The sequence below is a fragment of the Hemitrygon akajei genome, chromosome 18, assembly GCF_048418815.1.
Source record: "Hemitrygon akajei chromosome 18, sHemAka1.3, whole genome shotgun sequence".
NCBI classification, from domain to species: Eukaryota; Metazoa; Chordata; class Chondrichthyes; order Myliobatiformes; family Dasyatidae; genus Hemitrygon; species Hemitrygon akajei.
The window spans coordinates 28460944-28479605 of record NC_133141.1 but is presented as its reverse complement, the minus strand read 5'-3'; the positions used below and the strand labels follow the sequence as shown (position 1 = coordinate 28479605).

Below are 18662 nucleotides of genomic sequence, written 5' to 3'. Positions count from 1 at the left end.
ATAAACAATTGGGCAGGCAGGACTGATCAAAGGTAGTTGGTTTGGTTTTGCGCAGAGGAGATCCTGCCTGACCAATTGGATTGAAGTTTTTGAAGAGACAACAGTGTGGTTGATGTGGTCTACGTGGGCTTCAGTAAGGCTTCTGACAAGGAGGGCTGGAACAAACAACTAGAGCCCATGGGATCCAAGTTAGTTGGTAAATTGGAACCAAAGATGGCATGGTGATCAGAAGCAGAGGGTGACGGTGGAGGGTTGCTTTTGTGATTGGAAGCCTGTGATTGGTTCTGGGACTCTTGGTATACGTTGATCTGATTTGCAAGGTGACACGTTAGTGATTTGTATATGGATGCAAGCAGTATGATCAGTAATTTTGCAGATGACACATAAATAGGGCTTGTTATTGATAGTGAAGATAGTGTTAGGCTACAGGAAGGTATTGATCAGTTGGGCAGAGGAATGGCAAGTGGAGTTTCATTCTAATGAGGACTAATAATAGCAGAACGTACACAATGATTGGCAGGGCCCTGGGTAGTGTTGAGGAACAAAGCCCTTGGTGTACAAACCTATAGATCTCTTTAGGTGGCAGCATGGGTAGAGAAGGCAGTGAAGAAGGCATCCAGATACTTGCCTTAAGTCACCAAGATGAAGAACAAAAGAGCAGATGTATAATGCTCAGCAAAAGTTCATCTCAATCAGACAGAGGGATTCCATGTGAAAGAGCCTTAATCTGTGATTTCACAAAAGGATACAGGAGAAAGCTAAATTAAAAAAGTAGGATATACAAAGCAGAAAAGGCTGGTGGTAGGCCAAAGAGCTGGCAGTAGGCGAAAGGGCTGGTGGTAGGTCAAAGAGCTGGTGGTAGGTCAAAGGGCTGGCGGTAGGCCAAAGGGCTGGTGGTAGGTCAAAGAGCTGGTGGTAGGTCAAAGGGCTGGCGGTAGGCCAAAGGGCTGGTGGTAGGTCAAAGGGCTGGCTAGTTTTGAGATACAACAGTAGAATACTGAAGAGCTCATAAGAAGGGAGAAATCAACTTCTGAGAAAGAAAAAAAAACGTGTTTGTAGTATTCCTCAATAGGAATTCAGTGTACTGTTTTGGTCTCCTTACGTTAAATGATGTAATATCATTGGACACAAAATACTGGAGGAACTCCGCAGGCCAGCCAGCATCTATGGAAAGGACCTGAATCTGCAGAATCTCTTGTGTTTATAATAACATTGGAGGCAGATTCATTTGACTCATTCCTGCACAGAAACATCTGAGTCATACAGCACAGAAACAGGCCCTTCAGCCCATTTGGTCCATGACAGCAAAGTTGTCCCATCCAAGCTCGGGCCATTTGTCTGTTTTTGACCCATATCCCTCTAAACCTTTCCAATCCATGAACCTGTCCAAGTGTTTTAAATGTTGTTATTGCGTCTGCTTCAAGCTCCTCCTCTGGTGGCGGATTCCACACAGTTACCACCCTTTGTGTAAGAAAAAGTTTCCCCCTCAAGTTCCTATTAAATAATTCCCCCCCATCCTAAACCTATGCCACTTAGTCCTTGATACCCCAGATCTGAGGAAAGGACTGAGTGCATTCACCCTATCTATGCCCCCCTTGATATTGTACACCTCTGTAAGATCACCTCTCAGTCACCGACACTATGGGGAATAAAGTCCTAACCTGTCCAACTTCTCCCTATAACGCAGTCCCTTGAGTCCTGGCAATATCCTTGTAAAAGCTTTTCTACACTCCTTCCAGTTTAATAACATCTTTCCTATAGCAGGGCAAACAAAGTCAAACATGATACTCCAAGTGCATCCTCACCAACATCCTGTACAACCACACCACCATCTCCCAGTCGCTGTAGTCAACGTCCTGAAAGCCAGTCTGCTTCAGCGCCCGTGACATCACTTTTATGGGACCACGTAACTGTACTCCGAAGCCCCTCTGTTCTGCAACGCTCACCAGGGCCCTGTCGCACTCAGAGAGGCTACATTGCTTGGGTCTGTATCCCTTGAAGCTCGGAAGAATGGGAGGTGACCTTATTCGAACATATAGGATCCCGGGGAGCTTGACAAGGTAAACACTGGGATGCTTTCACTAGTGGGAGACCCATGAACAAGAGTCAGGGGCTGGTCACTTAAAACTGAGGTGCGTGGTGAACCTCTGCAACCTTTGCCTTGGCCACTGCTGGAAGCTGGATCGCTAGACATATTTAGACCAGAAGACCACCAGACGCAGGTGCACCATTCAGCCCATCGAGTCTACTCCACCATTCCATCATGGCTGATTTATTTTCCTTCTCAACCCCATCCTCCTGCCTTCTCCCCATAACCTTTGATCAAGAAACCATCAATTTCTGCTTTATGACTTGGTCTCCACAGCCATCTGCGATAATGAATTCCACAAATTCTCTATCCTTTTGCTGAAGAAATCACTCCTCGTCTCTGTTCTAAAGAGATGTCCTTATATTCTGAGGCTGTGCTCTCTGGTCCTAGACTCATCCACTGTTGGAAACATCCTCTCCACTTCCGCTCTATCTAGGCCTTTCAGTATTTGGTAGGTTCAATGAGATCACCCTCTTCCTCTAAACTCCAATGAGTACAGGCCCAGAGCCATCAAATGCTCTTCATATGTTAACCCTCTCATTTTGGGATTATTCTTGAACACCTCCTCTGGACCCTCTCCAATGCCAGTAATCCTTTCTTAGATAAGGGGCCCAAAACTCAACTACAAGTTAACCTTTAGGGAATCCTGGACTAGGACTCCAACAAATCCCTTTGCACCTCTGATTTTTGAATTTTCTCCCCTTTAGAAAATAGCCTATGCCTTTATTCTTTCTACCAAAGTGCATGACTATACATTTCACTACACTATACTGTATTCTGCCACTTCTTTACCTATTCTCCTAACCTGTCTAAGTCTTTCTGTAGCCTCCCTGCTTCCTCAACACTACCTGCCCCTCCACCTACTTTCGTATCATCTGCAAACTTGGCCATTAAGCCATCAATTCCATAATTGACATATGACATGAAAAGCAGCAGACCCAGCACTAACCCTGCAGACCACTACTCGTCACCGGCAGCCAACCAGAAAAGGCCCCTTTTATTACACTCTTTGCCTCCTGCCAATCAGACAAACTTCTCTCCAAGTTGGCATCTTCCCTAAAGGGATGTCCTTCACCTGGTATAAGACTCTTATCTTGTTGAATAACTCCCTCTTGAATAGTTTTTTGAACCATGGTTCCACGGTTCAGTTGCTCATCCTTCCTACAGCCCCCACTCTCATCCTCACAGGGGGCACCTATCTGAGGCTGTTGAGCAAGCTCAAGGGCTGAGGTTCCTCCATTACTACCTCATGGATCCTCCTACCTGCCTCACTCACAGTCACACTTTCTTGTCCCTGGCAACAGGCCAAATTTGAAGTAGTTAATCTAGTAGATGTGACTGCCTCTTGAAATACAGTGCCCAGGTACCTCTCCCCATTGCTGATACATCTCAGCGTTTGAAGCTCTGATTTTTAGGTGGATAAATACTTGACAGATTGAGAAGTAGAAGGGGATGTGGGGAACTTGCACAGGTAGGGAGTTGGGCACAGATCAGTCACGATCATATTGAATGATGGGACGGGCTTGAAGAGCCAAGTGTCTCACTCCTGTTACTGTTTTCTTGTGGGAAGTTATAGTACAACTGTATAAAACACTGGTTGGACTGCACTTGGAGAACTGTGTGCAGTTCTGTCCACCACTCTGTAGGAAGGATGTGATTCACTGGAGAGGGTGCAGAGGAGATTCACCAGCATGTTGCCCAGAATGGAGGGTTTCAGTTAAAGAAAGAGACTGGAGAGGCTGGGTTTGTTCTCCCTGGAGTGGAGGAGGCTAGGGTGGGGGGGGGGGGGGGGGAACTTGACAGAGGGGCACAAAATTATGAGTGGCATAAATAGGGTAGATAGCGATAAACTTCTCTTCACAGGTACCTGTAAGCAGAGAGCATCAGTTAAAGGTGAGGAATAAAAGGTTGAGTGAATCCAAGGGGAACATCTTTTTCCCTTGGGAGTGTTTGAATGTGGGACACACTGCCCGAGGGGTGGTGGAGGCAAAGACGTTTGACACGTATCTAGGTGAGCACCTGGATCACCTAGACAGACTCAGTGCTGGGGAATGGGAGGCTGGTGGCCAGCAAGGACATGATGGGCCAAAGGGCCTGTTTCACAGTCGGCCTCCTGGTCCATGCTTCACATCGCTCTTGCTATGATGACATCTTAGCTTTAGCAACACTGTGGGGGTGTTTTTCCCTCAGAGGGCATTGGAATCTAGGACCTACTGCCTGAGGGGCTGGTGGAGGCAGAGACCTCACAGCATTTAATAAGTATCTAGACGAGTACTTGTATCACCAAGGCAGAGAGGGGTGTGGACCAAATGCTAGGAAATGGGATTGGTATCAGTGGGTATTTGATGGTGAGCACGAACACAGTGGGCCGAAGGGCCTGTTTCTGTGTGGTGTGACTCAGTAATTATGTAAAACTTTGCCTGGCTGGGTGTGGTGCTTGCCACAATTTCATTAGTATTGCTTTGGATTTCCAGCATCCGCAGAATTTCTCATGTTTACGATTTGCCTGTATTTGTTCTGGTTGAACCTGTGGGTATGGGGAGAAATCTGTTCTGAGCCCTTCTTAAAAGGGTAAATCTTGGAACTGCAGACACAAGTGTTCCATGCCGGGACCCACCTTAAACACTGGGAATTGGCTCAGGTATGTCTCCAGTGTCCGCATGGCCTGGTCAGATAGCTTCTCTTCGTAGTCTGCCCACAGTAGGTCGTTGTTCTGAAACAAACAGTTCTTCAGTTACCATCACAGCCCTGCTTGATGCCTGATGTTCCGAGGTGCTGACTCCACCCACCCAGCAGTCACTTACTCACCAAACAATTCGGCAACAGCAGCAAGCTCAATTTTAGACGGCCCAGCTGAAGTTAATCGAAACCTTGACCATCAGATTATCAGTGAGTCCAATGACATCAGCATCAAACACTGAACAGAACTCATGCGAGTCAGTCGTGTCCATTACCAACTTCCAGTTTGATGTTGCTTTGGGAGTTATGTTTGAATTATGGTTCAAACGTAACAAAGATATTTGCCGGGTTGAGTTCGCTTGTGGAAGACGAGCGCTTTGCTCTGAAAATTGGGTACTGCTGAACATGAGCGTTATTTTAACTTAGTTCTGCCTAATAACCCACGTGACCTATCATTTCACTAAACTGTCTGACAGCTAGCAAGTATTTTTGGAGAGCAGTCATCTCTCTTCAGTGTTCGCTACTAGTGCCAAAAACTCGTTAAACACAGTGCCGATGACTTCATCACACATCCGGTGCCGTCAATTGTGAATGTGAAAAGCTCAAGCTGGGTAACGTGACTGAATCACAGTTGAAATGTCTGATTTTCATTTGTGACTTCAAGCACTTGGCGATGCATGACTCCTGCTCAGACTAGAGCAAGACCCTGATACGATTTTACAAGCTGTCACTTAAGAATCACTTAAGTGTTTCATCTACCCAAAACACAGTTCCAACCTGGTGGAACAGACCAAGGTCAATGCAGTTTCCAGTGGCCCAGGCATCATCACTCACCAGGTCTCCGAGAGACCAAACAGAGCTTGTTGGAAATGTGGTGCGTGGTATTACACAAGAAACATATTTGCAGCAAATGCCGATGTCATGGGCACAAAAAAGGCTTTTTCCACCCTTCACTGTCTTCTAGGCCAGTGAAACGCAAGGACAAGAAGTTTCAAAAGCTGCCAAAATCTACAAGGAGTTTAATGGTCTCCTTCAAAGTTGACTTCGCTCCCAGGAGACATACATATTTATCAACCATCAGTTGGTCAAGCTACGACTCAATTTGGCATCAGACTTCACCATTATCTCGAAATGCACGTGGCGGGCTCTTGGGTCCCGACCAGTCACATCAGCTCATCACTCCACATGCATTGCATCAGGTGGAACACTCCAGCTGGCTGGCAAACTGCACTGCAAGCTGGGGCTGAACGGTAACCAAGTCAACGGAGTGTGTTACCTAACAGACCAGCCAGATCTGAACATCCCTGGCACTGAGTGGACAGACAAGCTTGATCTCCGGAGCATCCCTCTGGACGAGGTCTGTAAGAAGACAATGGCTGTTCAAATCATGTCAGTTGACGCCATACCACAATCAGTACGTGAGACTGCAACGGTGCTGTAGCAGTGCTTCAAGAAGGGTTAGGTTGCTGCACCAAACTGCAGGCAGAACTCCAGCTCCGTCCAGTTGCAAAGCCAGTCTTCTGTCCCAAAAGACCGGTACCATACACAGCCTTACCAATCACGGAGCAAGAGCTAGATCGGCTGCAATGAGCTGGTGTGACCAAAGCTGTCAACTACTCACGGTGGGCAGCTCCAGTAGTCATTATAAAGAAAGCTAACAGTGCAGTGAGGTTGTGTGCAGACTTCTCGACTGGTCTCAGTGTCGCTCCCATTACCGGTACTGGCTGTCCTGACGAAGGGTCTCGGCCCAAAATGTCCACAGCGCTTCTTCCTATAGACGCTGCCTGGCCTGCTGAGTTCCACCAGCAGTTTGTGTGTGTTACCGGTACTGGCTGATAGCTTTGCAAAATTGAACAGTGGTCGCTACTTTGTAAAGTTGGACTTGGCTGAAGCCTACCTCCAGGTAGAAATGGCAAGAAATTCACAGGAGCTTCTCACTATCACAACACAAAGGGGTTGTTTTCCTTCCTCTGTCTGCTTATGGATGCCATGCTGAGTGGAATTGATGGTGTTGGCACTTACCTCAACAACATCATTGTGATGGGTACAGATCAGACAGAACTATGCCTGTGAAGAAACTTGACAAGATGCTTCACTCTCTTGACTGATTATAAGCCATTGTTGTCCATCTTTAGGCCTAAGAACGGCATCCCAGTGTATACAGCCAACCATCTACAAAAGTGGGCAATGGTGCTGTTAGCTTACAATTTTGAAATCAAGTACACATCAACCCAGAAATTTGGTCAGGCAGCTGTCCTCCCCAGACTTATGAACCACAGGTTACTGAAAACGAAGGTGCAGTTATGACTATGATTTCAGTTGATTGTGAAGTCCTCTGGGCTGTATGGGTTGTTGCTGAAGGTCTTCCTGTCATGGTCGACAAGATCAGAGCAGAAACAGCAGCAGATCCTCTTTTTCAGCATACCTCCAGATAACTCGTTCACGGACGGCCAGTCAAAGTCGACGAAAGTGTCATACCCTTCTACCAATGTCATACATCACTCTCGGCTGTGGACTCCTGCCTAATGTTTGGAGACAGAATAGCGATTCCATAAACATTTTGACCAAAAGTACTGAAGCAATTCCACCGTGGTCACCGGGGCACCGATCGATTTGAAGTCCCTGGCAAGAAGCTTTATGTACTGGCCGGGCATAGATGAAGATGTCACAGCTGTATGCAAGCAGCGTGCTCAGAGCTCTATGGCTACAAAGAGTCCAAGTGGAGCCAATCCACAACCATGACCTCAGGCTACCAGACCTTGGAGTCGAGTACACTATTACTTCACTGGCCCAATCAACGGGTGTACCCATCTTGTCCTGGTTGACACCTATTCCAAATGGCCAGAAGTATTATCTATGAAGTCAACAACACCAGAGGCTACCATTCAGCAGTTGCTGCAGATCTTCAGCCACTTTGGGTCGCCGGAAACACCTGTTTCTGATAATGGGATGCATTTCAGTTCACAGCAGTTTGCTGCTTTCTGCTAGAACAGCAGAATTATCCACCACTGCTCACCCCCATATCATCCGTAATCCAATGACCAAGCAGAAAGGTTTGTGGATTCCTTCAAACAATCAAGAGGAAAGGAGCACTGGCCGGGGCTCTCAACACATTTCTGCTGACATACCGAATTACATCCCATTCAGGCCTCGAGGGGAAGACTCCGGCTGAAGTGCTTCTGGTAGGAAAACTGCGCGATCTTGGATGCGATGCTATCTCAGCGACCAACATTCACGGCAGCACAAAGGCAGCCACACAGACCTTGGTCAATGCGTGAAGTCATTCGAAGCTGGAGCCACAGTGTGGGCCAGACAATATCGCAATGGTCAGATTGACAAACAAATGGGGGAATTGCTACAAAGTTATCGTAGACAGACATCGCTGGCACCATCACATCAACCAGTTGGGGCCATGTACTCCCAAAGGCACAGCAAGTTGGTTGGACTTATCGCCAAACACAGAGCTGGGCCTCCATCTCCTCCTGAAAGGGTTTGATTTGCTGCAACTGAACTAACCACCAGAGCCGGCACAGCTGCAAGCAACATTGCGACAAGAAAGTGACAGCCTGCAACCACTGTAATCACCAGCATAAGTTGGTTGTTCCGATCGAAATCACCCTTCAGCTCAAACCCTACAGGTGACCATCTTCACGATAGAGGTGTTCTGGCAAGCCGAAATAGCCAACGCCTATTGGTCAGTCGACAACCAATCCCAGACTGACTTTCACTGATTGGTCATTGTTCCTATCAACATTTTGAATGTTCTTTAAATTTAAATAGCCATGCTTTGGGATGTACTGTTGAGTTTTTGAGCTATTTGTAGTTGCATGATTTTACTGAATAAATGTTTATTTCATATTCTGGCTTTGTTTATCTCCTGGCTTTGGGTCTCATCAGTAGTTATAGATGAATGAACACAACACTTGCAAACTTCTACAGATGTACTGTGGCGACTATTCTAACTGGTTGCATCACCTTCTGGTGAGGGTGGAGGGACTGCACAGGACTGGGAAAAGCTATAGAGGGGTATAAACTCAACCAACTTCATCATGGGCACTGGCCTCCTTGCCACTGAGGACATCTTCAAAAGGCGATGCCTCAAAAGGAGGCATCCATTATTAAGGACCTCCACCACCCAGGACATGCCCTCTTCTTATTACTACCATCAGGAGGAGGTACACACAACGTTTTAGGAACAGCTTCTTCCCCTCCACCATTAGATTTCTGAAAGGACAATGAACCTCATTAATTTTTCTCTCTTTTTGCGCTACTTATTTAATTGATATACATCAATTTCTTAATGTAATTTATAGTATTTTTATGTATTACATGGTACTGCTGCTGCAGAACTAAAAATTTCATCACCTATCTCAGTGATAATAATGATTCTGATTCCGTTGTTGGTTTTTGTGGTGTGGGCATTGGTTGCAAAGTTGGCATTGTTTAGCCAATCTCGGAAGCACTGGCAAGCTGGTGGTGGGCTTGAACCCTGGGTGGTGGTCTGGCTACTCGTTTCTGGCCTCACACTCTCGGTCTGGAGTCACTGGGATGGAGCAACTAAGGCTTCCTTAACAAAATGACACAGGGTGTTGCTGCGACAATCCAACAGTTTCATGAAGACGTTCGCTAAGGAGGAACTCATTCAGCAGGATGCAAATTCCCACACGTTCGATCTGGTCTTCCATGTCCTGGATATTCATCTGGTTATTAGAGCATTGGCCTGCCCTACGCCACCAGGACAGGGCCAGAGGAAGCTCCTGCCCATACTGGGGCCACGCTTTGTCTCCCTTGGCCCAGTGTGCCCTCCCACTGCAAGCAACCAGGATCCTGCCATTTCAAATAGCAGTCCATGTGTCCCTCAGATCGCACCCACCCCCGGACTGCCCCCGCAAAGATGGGGAGGGACTACAGGAGAGTGCACACGGTGTCCCTCACCTCTATAATGGGCTGTAGATCCTCCTTGCCATCCCAGTCAGGCTCATACACATCCTGCAGTGTCAGTGACAGTTTCTTGGAAGTCTCATGTAGCACTGTGGAAAGCAGAGAAACAAAGGCTGGTGGGGCAGGCCAGAACAGGGTAATATCGGCAAAACTACTGAGGTCCTGTGGTTAAATATCCCATGGGTTCACACAGGGTGGCTGACACACCATGTGAATAAAGCTCTAGAAACCTGCCTATCTTCATCTGAAAGCCAGGTAAGGTCTACTTCCTCTAAAATATGGAGATTACAATTTATTTTGTGTCTTGCCTAACAGGACTGAGGTCTGACAGGTTAAAATCTTAGTAGCACTGAAGGGGAAAGGGAACTTGGATTAAAGGCAACAATCAGAGAGTGGTGGGGAAGGGTTACTTTCCAGACTGGGAGATGTGGAGAGCAGTGTCTCCAGGGGTCAGTGCTGGGACCACTGGATTTTACACATATTCATGACCTCGAGACGAGTGTACAGGGTAAAATGTCCGAACCTGCTGACGACCCATGGTTGGAAGTGCGATGGTCTGTAAGGAGGGGAGTGACTGTCTGTTCCAGGTGAGGAACAGTGAGGCTGGCAGAATGGGCAAACAGGAGGCAGATGGAATTTAATGCAGAGAAGTGAGAAGTGAAACACTTTGGCAGAAAGAACAAGGAGAGACACCATGGTCCCAGTAGCACAGTGCTGAAGGGTGTGGGAACAGAGAGACCCGGGTGTACATGAACGTCAGGGTTTGGAAGTGGTCAGGTGTGTTGGGAGAGTGGTCGGTGAAGTGTCTGTGACCCTGGGATTCGGAGAGAGAACAGACACAGAGAACAGACATGGGGAGGTGATGTGGAACCTGGACAAACACTGGCTCAGACACAACTGGAGGACTGCGTCCATTTCTGGTCACCACACTTCAGGAAGGATGTGAGGATGCCAGAAAGAGGCAGAAACGATCTACTGGAATGGTTCTGGGGACAAGGGGTCCCAGCTGTAGCTGGGCTTGTTCCCCCTGGAGTACAGGAGGTTGAGGGGAGATGTGGAGGTGGGCAAGGTCATGAGGGGTTCAGATGGGGTTATGGGGGGGGTGATGTTCCCATTGGTGGAGAGGTCAAAGACTGGGGACACCGAATTAGCATTTTGTTCTAAAGATACGGGGGGAGGGGGGAATGGTGAGGAAAACCTCTTCACCCAGAGAGTGGTGACGATCTGGGACTCAAGTGTCTGTAGGGGTGGATTTTTGTACTGAAGATACGGGGGAACGGTGAGGGAAACCTCTTCACTCAGAGAGCAGTGATGATCTAGGACTCAGTGTCTGTAGGGGTGGAGTTTTGTACTGAAGATACGGGGGAACGGTGAGGAAAACCTCTTCACCCAGAGAGTGGTGATGATCTGGGACTCAGTGTCTGTGGGGGTGGAGTTTTGTACTGAAGATACGGGGGGGGGGGGGACGGTGAGGAAAACCTCTTCACCCAGAGAGTGGTGATGATCTGTGACTCAGTGTCTGTGGGGGTGGAGACAGGGTCAGTCAGGGCCTTCAACAGGGAACTGGATCGGCACTAGAGTGAATTATCTGTACGGGGTGGGTGGCATAGACCCAGTGGTCTGAATGCACTCCTCTACTGTACGAAGACTTCGATTCCCCCGCCATCCCAGCAGGCAGAGCAACTGACGTCCTCCAAAACCCAAAGTCCGTGAGGGCACCCAATGGAAAACTGTGGAAAAGGGAATGTTGCCAGGACGACTGAATGGACATCACGGACTGCTCACCTTTCACAGCATTCAGGTACGCTCTCAGGTCTTTGTGGAGCTTATTGCCATCAGCCTGCAGGGAAGAAGCACATCTTCAGCCTGATTACACGATGACATTGACCACAACCTCCCCCACCCCCCGGTACACAGTCCCACCCCTGCTTGTCGATACACTTTGTCACACAGCATGGGTAAATCTCAGATCAGGATCAAGAATCAGGGATCAACTGTATTCACCATATACTGTACACTTACATGGAGACGGAATTTGCTGTGGTGAGTTGGTGCGACATGCAATGATAAACAACATTAAACAATTATAAAGAACTATATTAAAAAGTTTGAAGTTAAACCATGGAAATGGAATAAAATGAGCAAAAATACATAAATGCCAGCATGTATTTACAATGTATTTTAAAGGTGTTTTAAAGTGCTTATAGTGCAGTGCAATGGGGGGAGGGTAATAGATCGAGGAGTGGGGGAGGCTAGCTAGAATGGTTGATCAGATTAATGGCACATCTGCCAGTGAAGGCTGCAACTCAGTACTGTATTGGCGATCTGAATATTCACGTCTGCCTGGCCAATGTGACACTGGGTTGTGGCAGAGAGCACAGAACCACCTCAGCAGCAGCACGATCTTGTCCTCACCAGTGCTGAGACGTTTTCTTCGATAGTGCTGCTCACTTTGAGAAGCAGCAAGTCTGAGGTTGGGAAGCCAAGTCAGTGGTTTCCTTAAGAGCCGTGAGATCTGGGCTCACATTTGCTCAGAGGCAGAGTGCAGCAGGAAACAACAGAAGGGTGAGAGATCGAGGGTGAGAAAGAGGCCAGGCAGTAGTGTGAGATAATAACTGAGAATGTTACAAAGTTTTGTGTCTCAATGCACGAAGCATTCTCCATAGGGTAGAGGAACTAAAGGTGCACAGTATATGATATCGTTGTGGTCACAGAGACATGGATGCAGGTGGCCAGGGATGAGAACTAAATATCCACAGAGCATCAAACATAGAACATTACAGCACAGTGCACACCCATAAGCCCACGATGTTTTGCCAACCTTTTAACAATTGAACCCTTCCCTCCTGCATTGCTCACAGTTTTTCTACCTAAGTTTCTTAAATCCCCTCAATGTATCTGCCCTCACCGCCTCTCTGGCAGAGTGTTTCATGCACCCACCACTCTCTGTGTAAAAAAAACTTACCTTGTATCAGCCATTTCCCCCCTGGAAAAAAGTCTCTGGCTATCCACTCAACATCATCTTCTTATCCTGTATCAAGTTGCCTCGCATCTTCCTTCACTCTAGAGAGGAATGCCTCAGCCCTCTCAACCTACCTGGGGGGACTCAATGCTCAGGGAAAGCAGGTGGACCACTGTGGTCACTGAAAGAGAGTGGCCGTACAACAGTGAGGAAAGGTTTAGCTCTGAGAAAGCTGGTGTGGCATCTGTATGGGTGAAGCTACAGAACACTTCAGAGCAGACACATTATACGGGGGTTGCTTTAGGACCCTAAACAGTAGTGCTAATGAAAGGAGAGGTAATAAGCAGGAAATTATAATTATGGCTGACTTCAATCGACTTTTCAAAGTGGGCAGACCAAATGGCCTCTGGTACTACAGAGCAGGAATTTCTGGCCATATTGAAATGTACAGCAAGTTTGAGGGGCCGAATGGCCTGCCGCTGCTCCGAATTTTGATGTTTCTGCTTCTTCCTGCTGAACACTGAAACAGGAAGCTCTGAAGCTTAGGTTGTGCAATACTACTTGTAAATGAAACACCCTGACTGGTGAAGCCCAATCTGACGCTGAATTTATGTGACTAACTTCAGTGTATTTAAGGAAGATTTCTATTTCCTTCTCCCTTGTTCAAACTGTGTCTGTAAATGGATCTTTCTGCAGAAATTTTAAGTCTTTTGGCTTTGTGTGTGATTGTGGCCAGGGATAACAGGGTTAAATTGGGATTGCCGAGAGTTGCTGAGCAGCGTGGCTCGAAGGAGCAGAAGTGCCTATTCGGCACTGTATCTCTCAATAACACCCCGACTTCTATACTCAATGCCCTGACTTGTGAAGGTCAATGTGCCAAGTACCCTCTTGTCACTGTCCTCCTGTGATACCACTTTCAGAGAACCATGCACTTATACTCCCAGATGCCACAGTTCTACAGCACTGCACAAGGCCTAACTGTCCACTGTGAAAGTCCTATTTTCATTTGTCTTCCCAAAATGTCATATGTCACACTGATCTAAATGGAGCTCCATTTGCCACTCATTGGCCCATTTACCCAACTGTTCAAGATCCCTTTGTAGATCCTGGTAACCACCTTCAGCGTCAACCACACTACATATTTTAGTGTCAAGAGTAAATGTGTCCACCTTGCCTGGTGCATTCACATTGATATAGATGACAAATAACAAAGGGCCCAGCACCAGCCCCTGAGGCCCATGACTGGTCACAGGCTTCCTGTCTGAGAAACAACCTTCCACCATCACCCTCTGCTTCCTACCATCTGACCAGTTAACTAACTCTCCCTGGATGCCATGTGATCTAAGCTTCCATAGCAGCCTATCATGTGGAACTTTCTCAAAGGCCTTACTGAAGTCCATATATTGCCCTGCCCTGATCAAGCTTTCGTGTCACTTCATAAAAAACTCAATCAAATCCATGAGACATGATTTCCCATGATCAAAGTTGTGCTGACTACCCCCAATCAATCTCTGTCTTAAATAAAGGCACAACAGTAGCCACCCTCCAGTCTTTCAGCATTTCACCCGTCATCAATGATGATCCAAATATCTCAGCCAGAGATTCTGCAATTTCTTCTTGAGCTTCCCACATTGTTCTTGGATAAATCTGGTCAGGCCACGGAGATTTATCTACTTTTATGCATTTTAAGACATCCAGCACCTCCTCTGCTCCAATCTGGACTAGCCCCAAGACCTCCCCATTAAATTTTCCAAGTTCCAAAGTCTTCATGTCTTTCTCTATGGTAAAAACAGAAAATAAATATTCACTGAGGACTTTGGCCATCTCCTCCGGCCCCATACAAAGGTGTCTACTTTGGTCTTTAAGAGACCCTATTCTCTCTATTTTTCCCTTAAAATTCTAGTAAAATCTCTTTGGATTTTCCTTACTCTTCTCTGCCAAAGTCATCTCATGGTCCTCTTTTTGCCCACGTGATTCCATTCTTGAGTACACTCCAGCATCCCCTATACTCCCTCTGGGATTCACTTGATCTCAGCTGCCTGTCCCTGACCCATGCCTCTTCCTTTATCCTGACCAGAACTTCAAAGTCCCTCATTATCCAAAGTTCCCTAATCCTGCCAGCCTTGCTCTTCACTCTAACAGGAACATTCAGATCTTAAACTCTCAATATCTCACTTAATAAACCTTCCACTTGTCAGACATCCCATTGCCCACAAATCTACTGCAGTCAACTTTGGCAAGTTCCTGTCTCTTACCATCGAAATTTACCCAGTCCAAGTTTAGAACTTGTGGACCAGATCAGTCTCTTTCCACGAGTAATTTAAATCGACCTGGTCTAAGATGAATGTCAGTCAGAGGGCCAGGCACATCTCGGTCATGAGTGCCCATTACACAGCCAGACTGTGTCCCTCCTGTGTAGGGTCCTCTGCCCCTTCACTGGGACTCTGCCACCCCCAACCAATCTGCACTCACCTCAGTAGCTGGAGGAGTACAGTCAGTACTGTGGGTGGCTTCTTGAGGCCAGAGCTGAGAGCAGAGGTCTTACAGACGTGGAATCTTATACAAACTATTCATGAAGCAGAGTGGTAATACCAGAGGGCGCTCATGGGCACTGTTGTTACTTTGGAAACATGGCAACTAAATGTGCGCTCAGCAAGATCCCACAAACAGCAATGTGATAATAGGACCACAAGGCAGAAAAGCAGATTTAGATTACTCAGCCCATTGAGTCTGTTCCGCTATTACATCATGCCTAATTTATTATCCCTCTCACCCTTAATAATGAGTAAATTGTCTCTACTGTGGGGTAAAAATGCACCACGACGCTGTGCTTTTTGTAAAAAAGGGTACTATGAAATCATTTGCATCCAATATCAGCCTGAGCCTTAGTTTTTCGTTTGAAAGTCAGCACTTCCAACAAGGCAGTATCATGTCCCTTGCAGTGGCTTGTGTGTACCCTACAGTACCGAGTGTCTCCTTGCCTGGTCAATAATAGCCAAACAGAGGAAAATAGGAAAGACATCTGCTTTGCATTGGCTGCTGAAATGTTTCTTCCGAGGTAGCTTCAGAAGAAACCTAAGGCTCAGCCCCAAAAAGTGGGTAGAGTGAACAGTAGAATGAAAATGGAATGTGTCCACAGAACAATGAGTTTATGAACTCCTGAAGTTCCTTTTGGTGTGGTCCATCTGCAAGTGCTTGCCCTAATCCCATCTATCATCCAGAGGCTTGGTCAGATCTCTAGGGAAGTTAAAAAGCTGTCTTAGCCGTTTTGGAGTCTCCAGGAATTCCTGTGAAGCACCTTACCACCCACAGGTCACTGTTCATCCCAGCCAAAGCCTACAGGAAGTTGAAGTTAAACTAAGAGATTTGTTAAGTAGCTTCCATCACTGGGAAGAGGCAAAGCAAAAGTGTTCAAATTCTCCTGCAGTTGTTGACATCAGACAGGAAGTCTACTTTGCTTTCTAACTGAGGAGGTGCCGGGGGGGGGGGGGGGGGTGGTCACAAGTATAGCTGATCAATCAATGGTTGGGATGTTTGTGTACTCAGAGAGTCAGTCCTCACAGTATTCATTTTGAGTGACTGTGATCTCTATCCCCAGAAGCTTTTAAACCATCTGTGTGAATTACTTTGTCCCAGCAAAAATATCTGAAAATCATCACATGAAGGTAATGTCAACTAACAGCAAACCAGTATAAATGTTAGAAAGTATTGAGGATTATTGGGAATGGCAAGCAGAATAACAGAAAGACAGGGCAACAGAAGGAATTCATTCCTCTACCTTCCATTTCTGCAATGGATGACTCGTTTGTCTGCAGCTTGTTAGTACATTCGTCAGAATTATACCCGTGTTTGGAAATCCTTTGTAGTTTATAAGTCTTTTGTAATTAGAAAATCTCATATAAAACAGAAATCCACTGTGAGTGTGAAATGTGTGTTAAGAGCAATTTGTCTAAATTCTATTATGAATAATTAAAAATAAAATAAACTGTGTTTAAACTATTTTGTTAGCTGGAAGCATCTCCTCTTTGGTAGGGAGGGGACACACCACTCAGGCAGCAGGTATTGGTAGCTAGACCTCTCCGTAGAGCCTGGACAGGGAAGTAAGCTAGTCTTTTATACAGCATATCCTCGTTATAGTAAGGGTGTCCATAGATACCTCTATTGAAAAGGGCTCAAAATCTCCTTTCAACTTTAGGGCTTTGAAGACAATGAACCCAATACCATCACACCTTGAGTGCTTCTGTCCCTTGCTCTCCCTCCTGTTCATCAAACTCACCACCCTCATTCATCAAACCTCCCCCTGCTCTACATTGCAGCCCCTATTGCGCAGCACAGAGACAAAGATGGCAGAGGGCTCAGGCACCTGAGCAACCAAGGCCACTCAGTTGGCTGCTTCACATAATTAGCGGGCACAGGCATTGCAGAGTGACTCCGTGCTTGAGCAGACGTTCTAGCGCATGCTATATTGCAGCAGCTGAGCACGGCCAGATCCCAGGAGAACGAGTGCGCGCGCAATGATCCTCAGCGATGAGCACTGCTGAGGGAAGCATGAAGGAACACTCCTGCCTGCAGCCGAGGATGATGGGAGAGACCCTGTTACTAAGGAGGATTGAATGGTACCTGTTGTTTGTTGAAGCTGTTTGCGCACTGCTCAAATTGTTCATCTTTTGTTTCCACGGTTTTGCCAATTTTCTGGAGGACCTGAAGGAGAAAAGCAGAGTGTGTTCAGCACCCCTGACTGCTCAGACTGCACCAGCGCTCGGCCGGGCCCATGGGCCGAGGCAACTCTCACTGCAATGGGGTTCACTGCCAGACCTCCCCTTCCCTCCCCTCTCCCCCACACACTGCACCAGGGATAGGCTGAGCCTTCAAAATTCAAAGTTCAAAGTCAATTTATTATCAAAATATGTACTCAGTATGTCACCATGTATTACCTTGAGATTCATTTTCTTGCAGGCATTACAGAAAAATAAAGAAATCCTATAGAATTATGAAAAAGCATACATTACAAAGATTGACAAACAACTAATATGCAAAAGAAGACAAATTGTGTAAATAACAAGAAAGTAAGTAAATAGTACTGGGAGCACGAGTTGTAGAGACCTTGAAAGTGAGTCTATAGCTTGTAGAATCAGCTTAGCGTTGAGATGATTGCAGTTATCCACTTCATTTCAGGAACCTTACAGTTGCAGGGTGATAAATGTTCCTGAACCTGGTGGTATGGGACCTAAGGCTCTTGCCCAATGGTAGTAGTGAGAAGACGGTATCAAAGATTCAAAGTTCAATGTACAGTTATTATCAAAGTATGTATACAGTATACAACCTTGAGATTCGACTTGTTGCAGGCAGCCACAAAACAAAGAGACACCACAGGACCTGTTTAAAGAAAAAACCCACACAACAGGACCATCAAATATGTGAAATCGCATAAGCAACAAAAAACAAATAACACAGAGAGCATTACACATCAAACTGCCAAACCCCCAAAAGTGAGTCCACGGCCATGAACCGCCAAGGCAAGTGAAGCCGCTCCGGGAACCGATGGCCGCGGCCACACCACCGAGTCAGTCAGTTTGGCGCTTTGCTCATGGCTGCAGGGCCAGTTCCGCACCAAAGTGCCTCGATCAAACGGTGCAAATAGTAAAGCGTGTTTAGAGCAAACATCAAACCGCAGCCGACAGTGAGTCCATACCGCCGCGAGCCGCCGAGGTGATTGAACCTCGCAGTGTGGGACCCAAGACTCCCGCACCGTCCGCGGTCAAACACTGAACACCTTATTCGCTTTCTGCTCTCACCCTCATCGATTTTAACCTTGCTCGACACTTTAACCGGCGTAGAGTAATGGAGCTGACCATGGTATGCGTTCTACCATTAGGAGGCAACGCTGTGCGCACCCCCACCGATGGCCGTAGCTGTACTCCATGTCGGATCCTCCAGCAGATCATAGAAGTGCCAGATTGTTCAGTCGGCCCAAAAGTACATTCTGAAAAG

At 46.8% G+C, this 18662-nt stretch overlaps 1 protein-coding gene across 2 annotated transcripts in view; it reads right to left on the bottom strand.

Annotated features, from left to right (window-relative positions):
* Positions 1-18662, bottom strand: part of LOC140741227 (uncharacterized) — a 123034-nt gene that overhangs the window by 33264 nt on the left and 71108 nt on the right. For both annotated transcript variants that reach the window (XM_073071188.1, XM_073071187.1), the window contains exons 3-6: positions 17292-17372; positions 11495-11549; positions 9704-9798; positions 4707-4802 (exon numbers count right to left, since the gene is read on the bottom strand). In XM_073071188.1, the coding sequence (XP_072927289.1) occupies positions 4707-4802; positions 9704-9798; positions 11495-11549; positions 17292-17372 (327 nt within the window). The remainder of the gene's footprint in view (positions 1-4706; positions 4803-9703; positions 9799-11494; positions 11550-17291; positions 17373-18662) is intronic.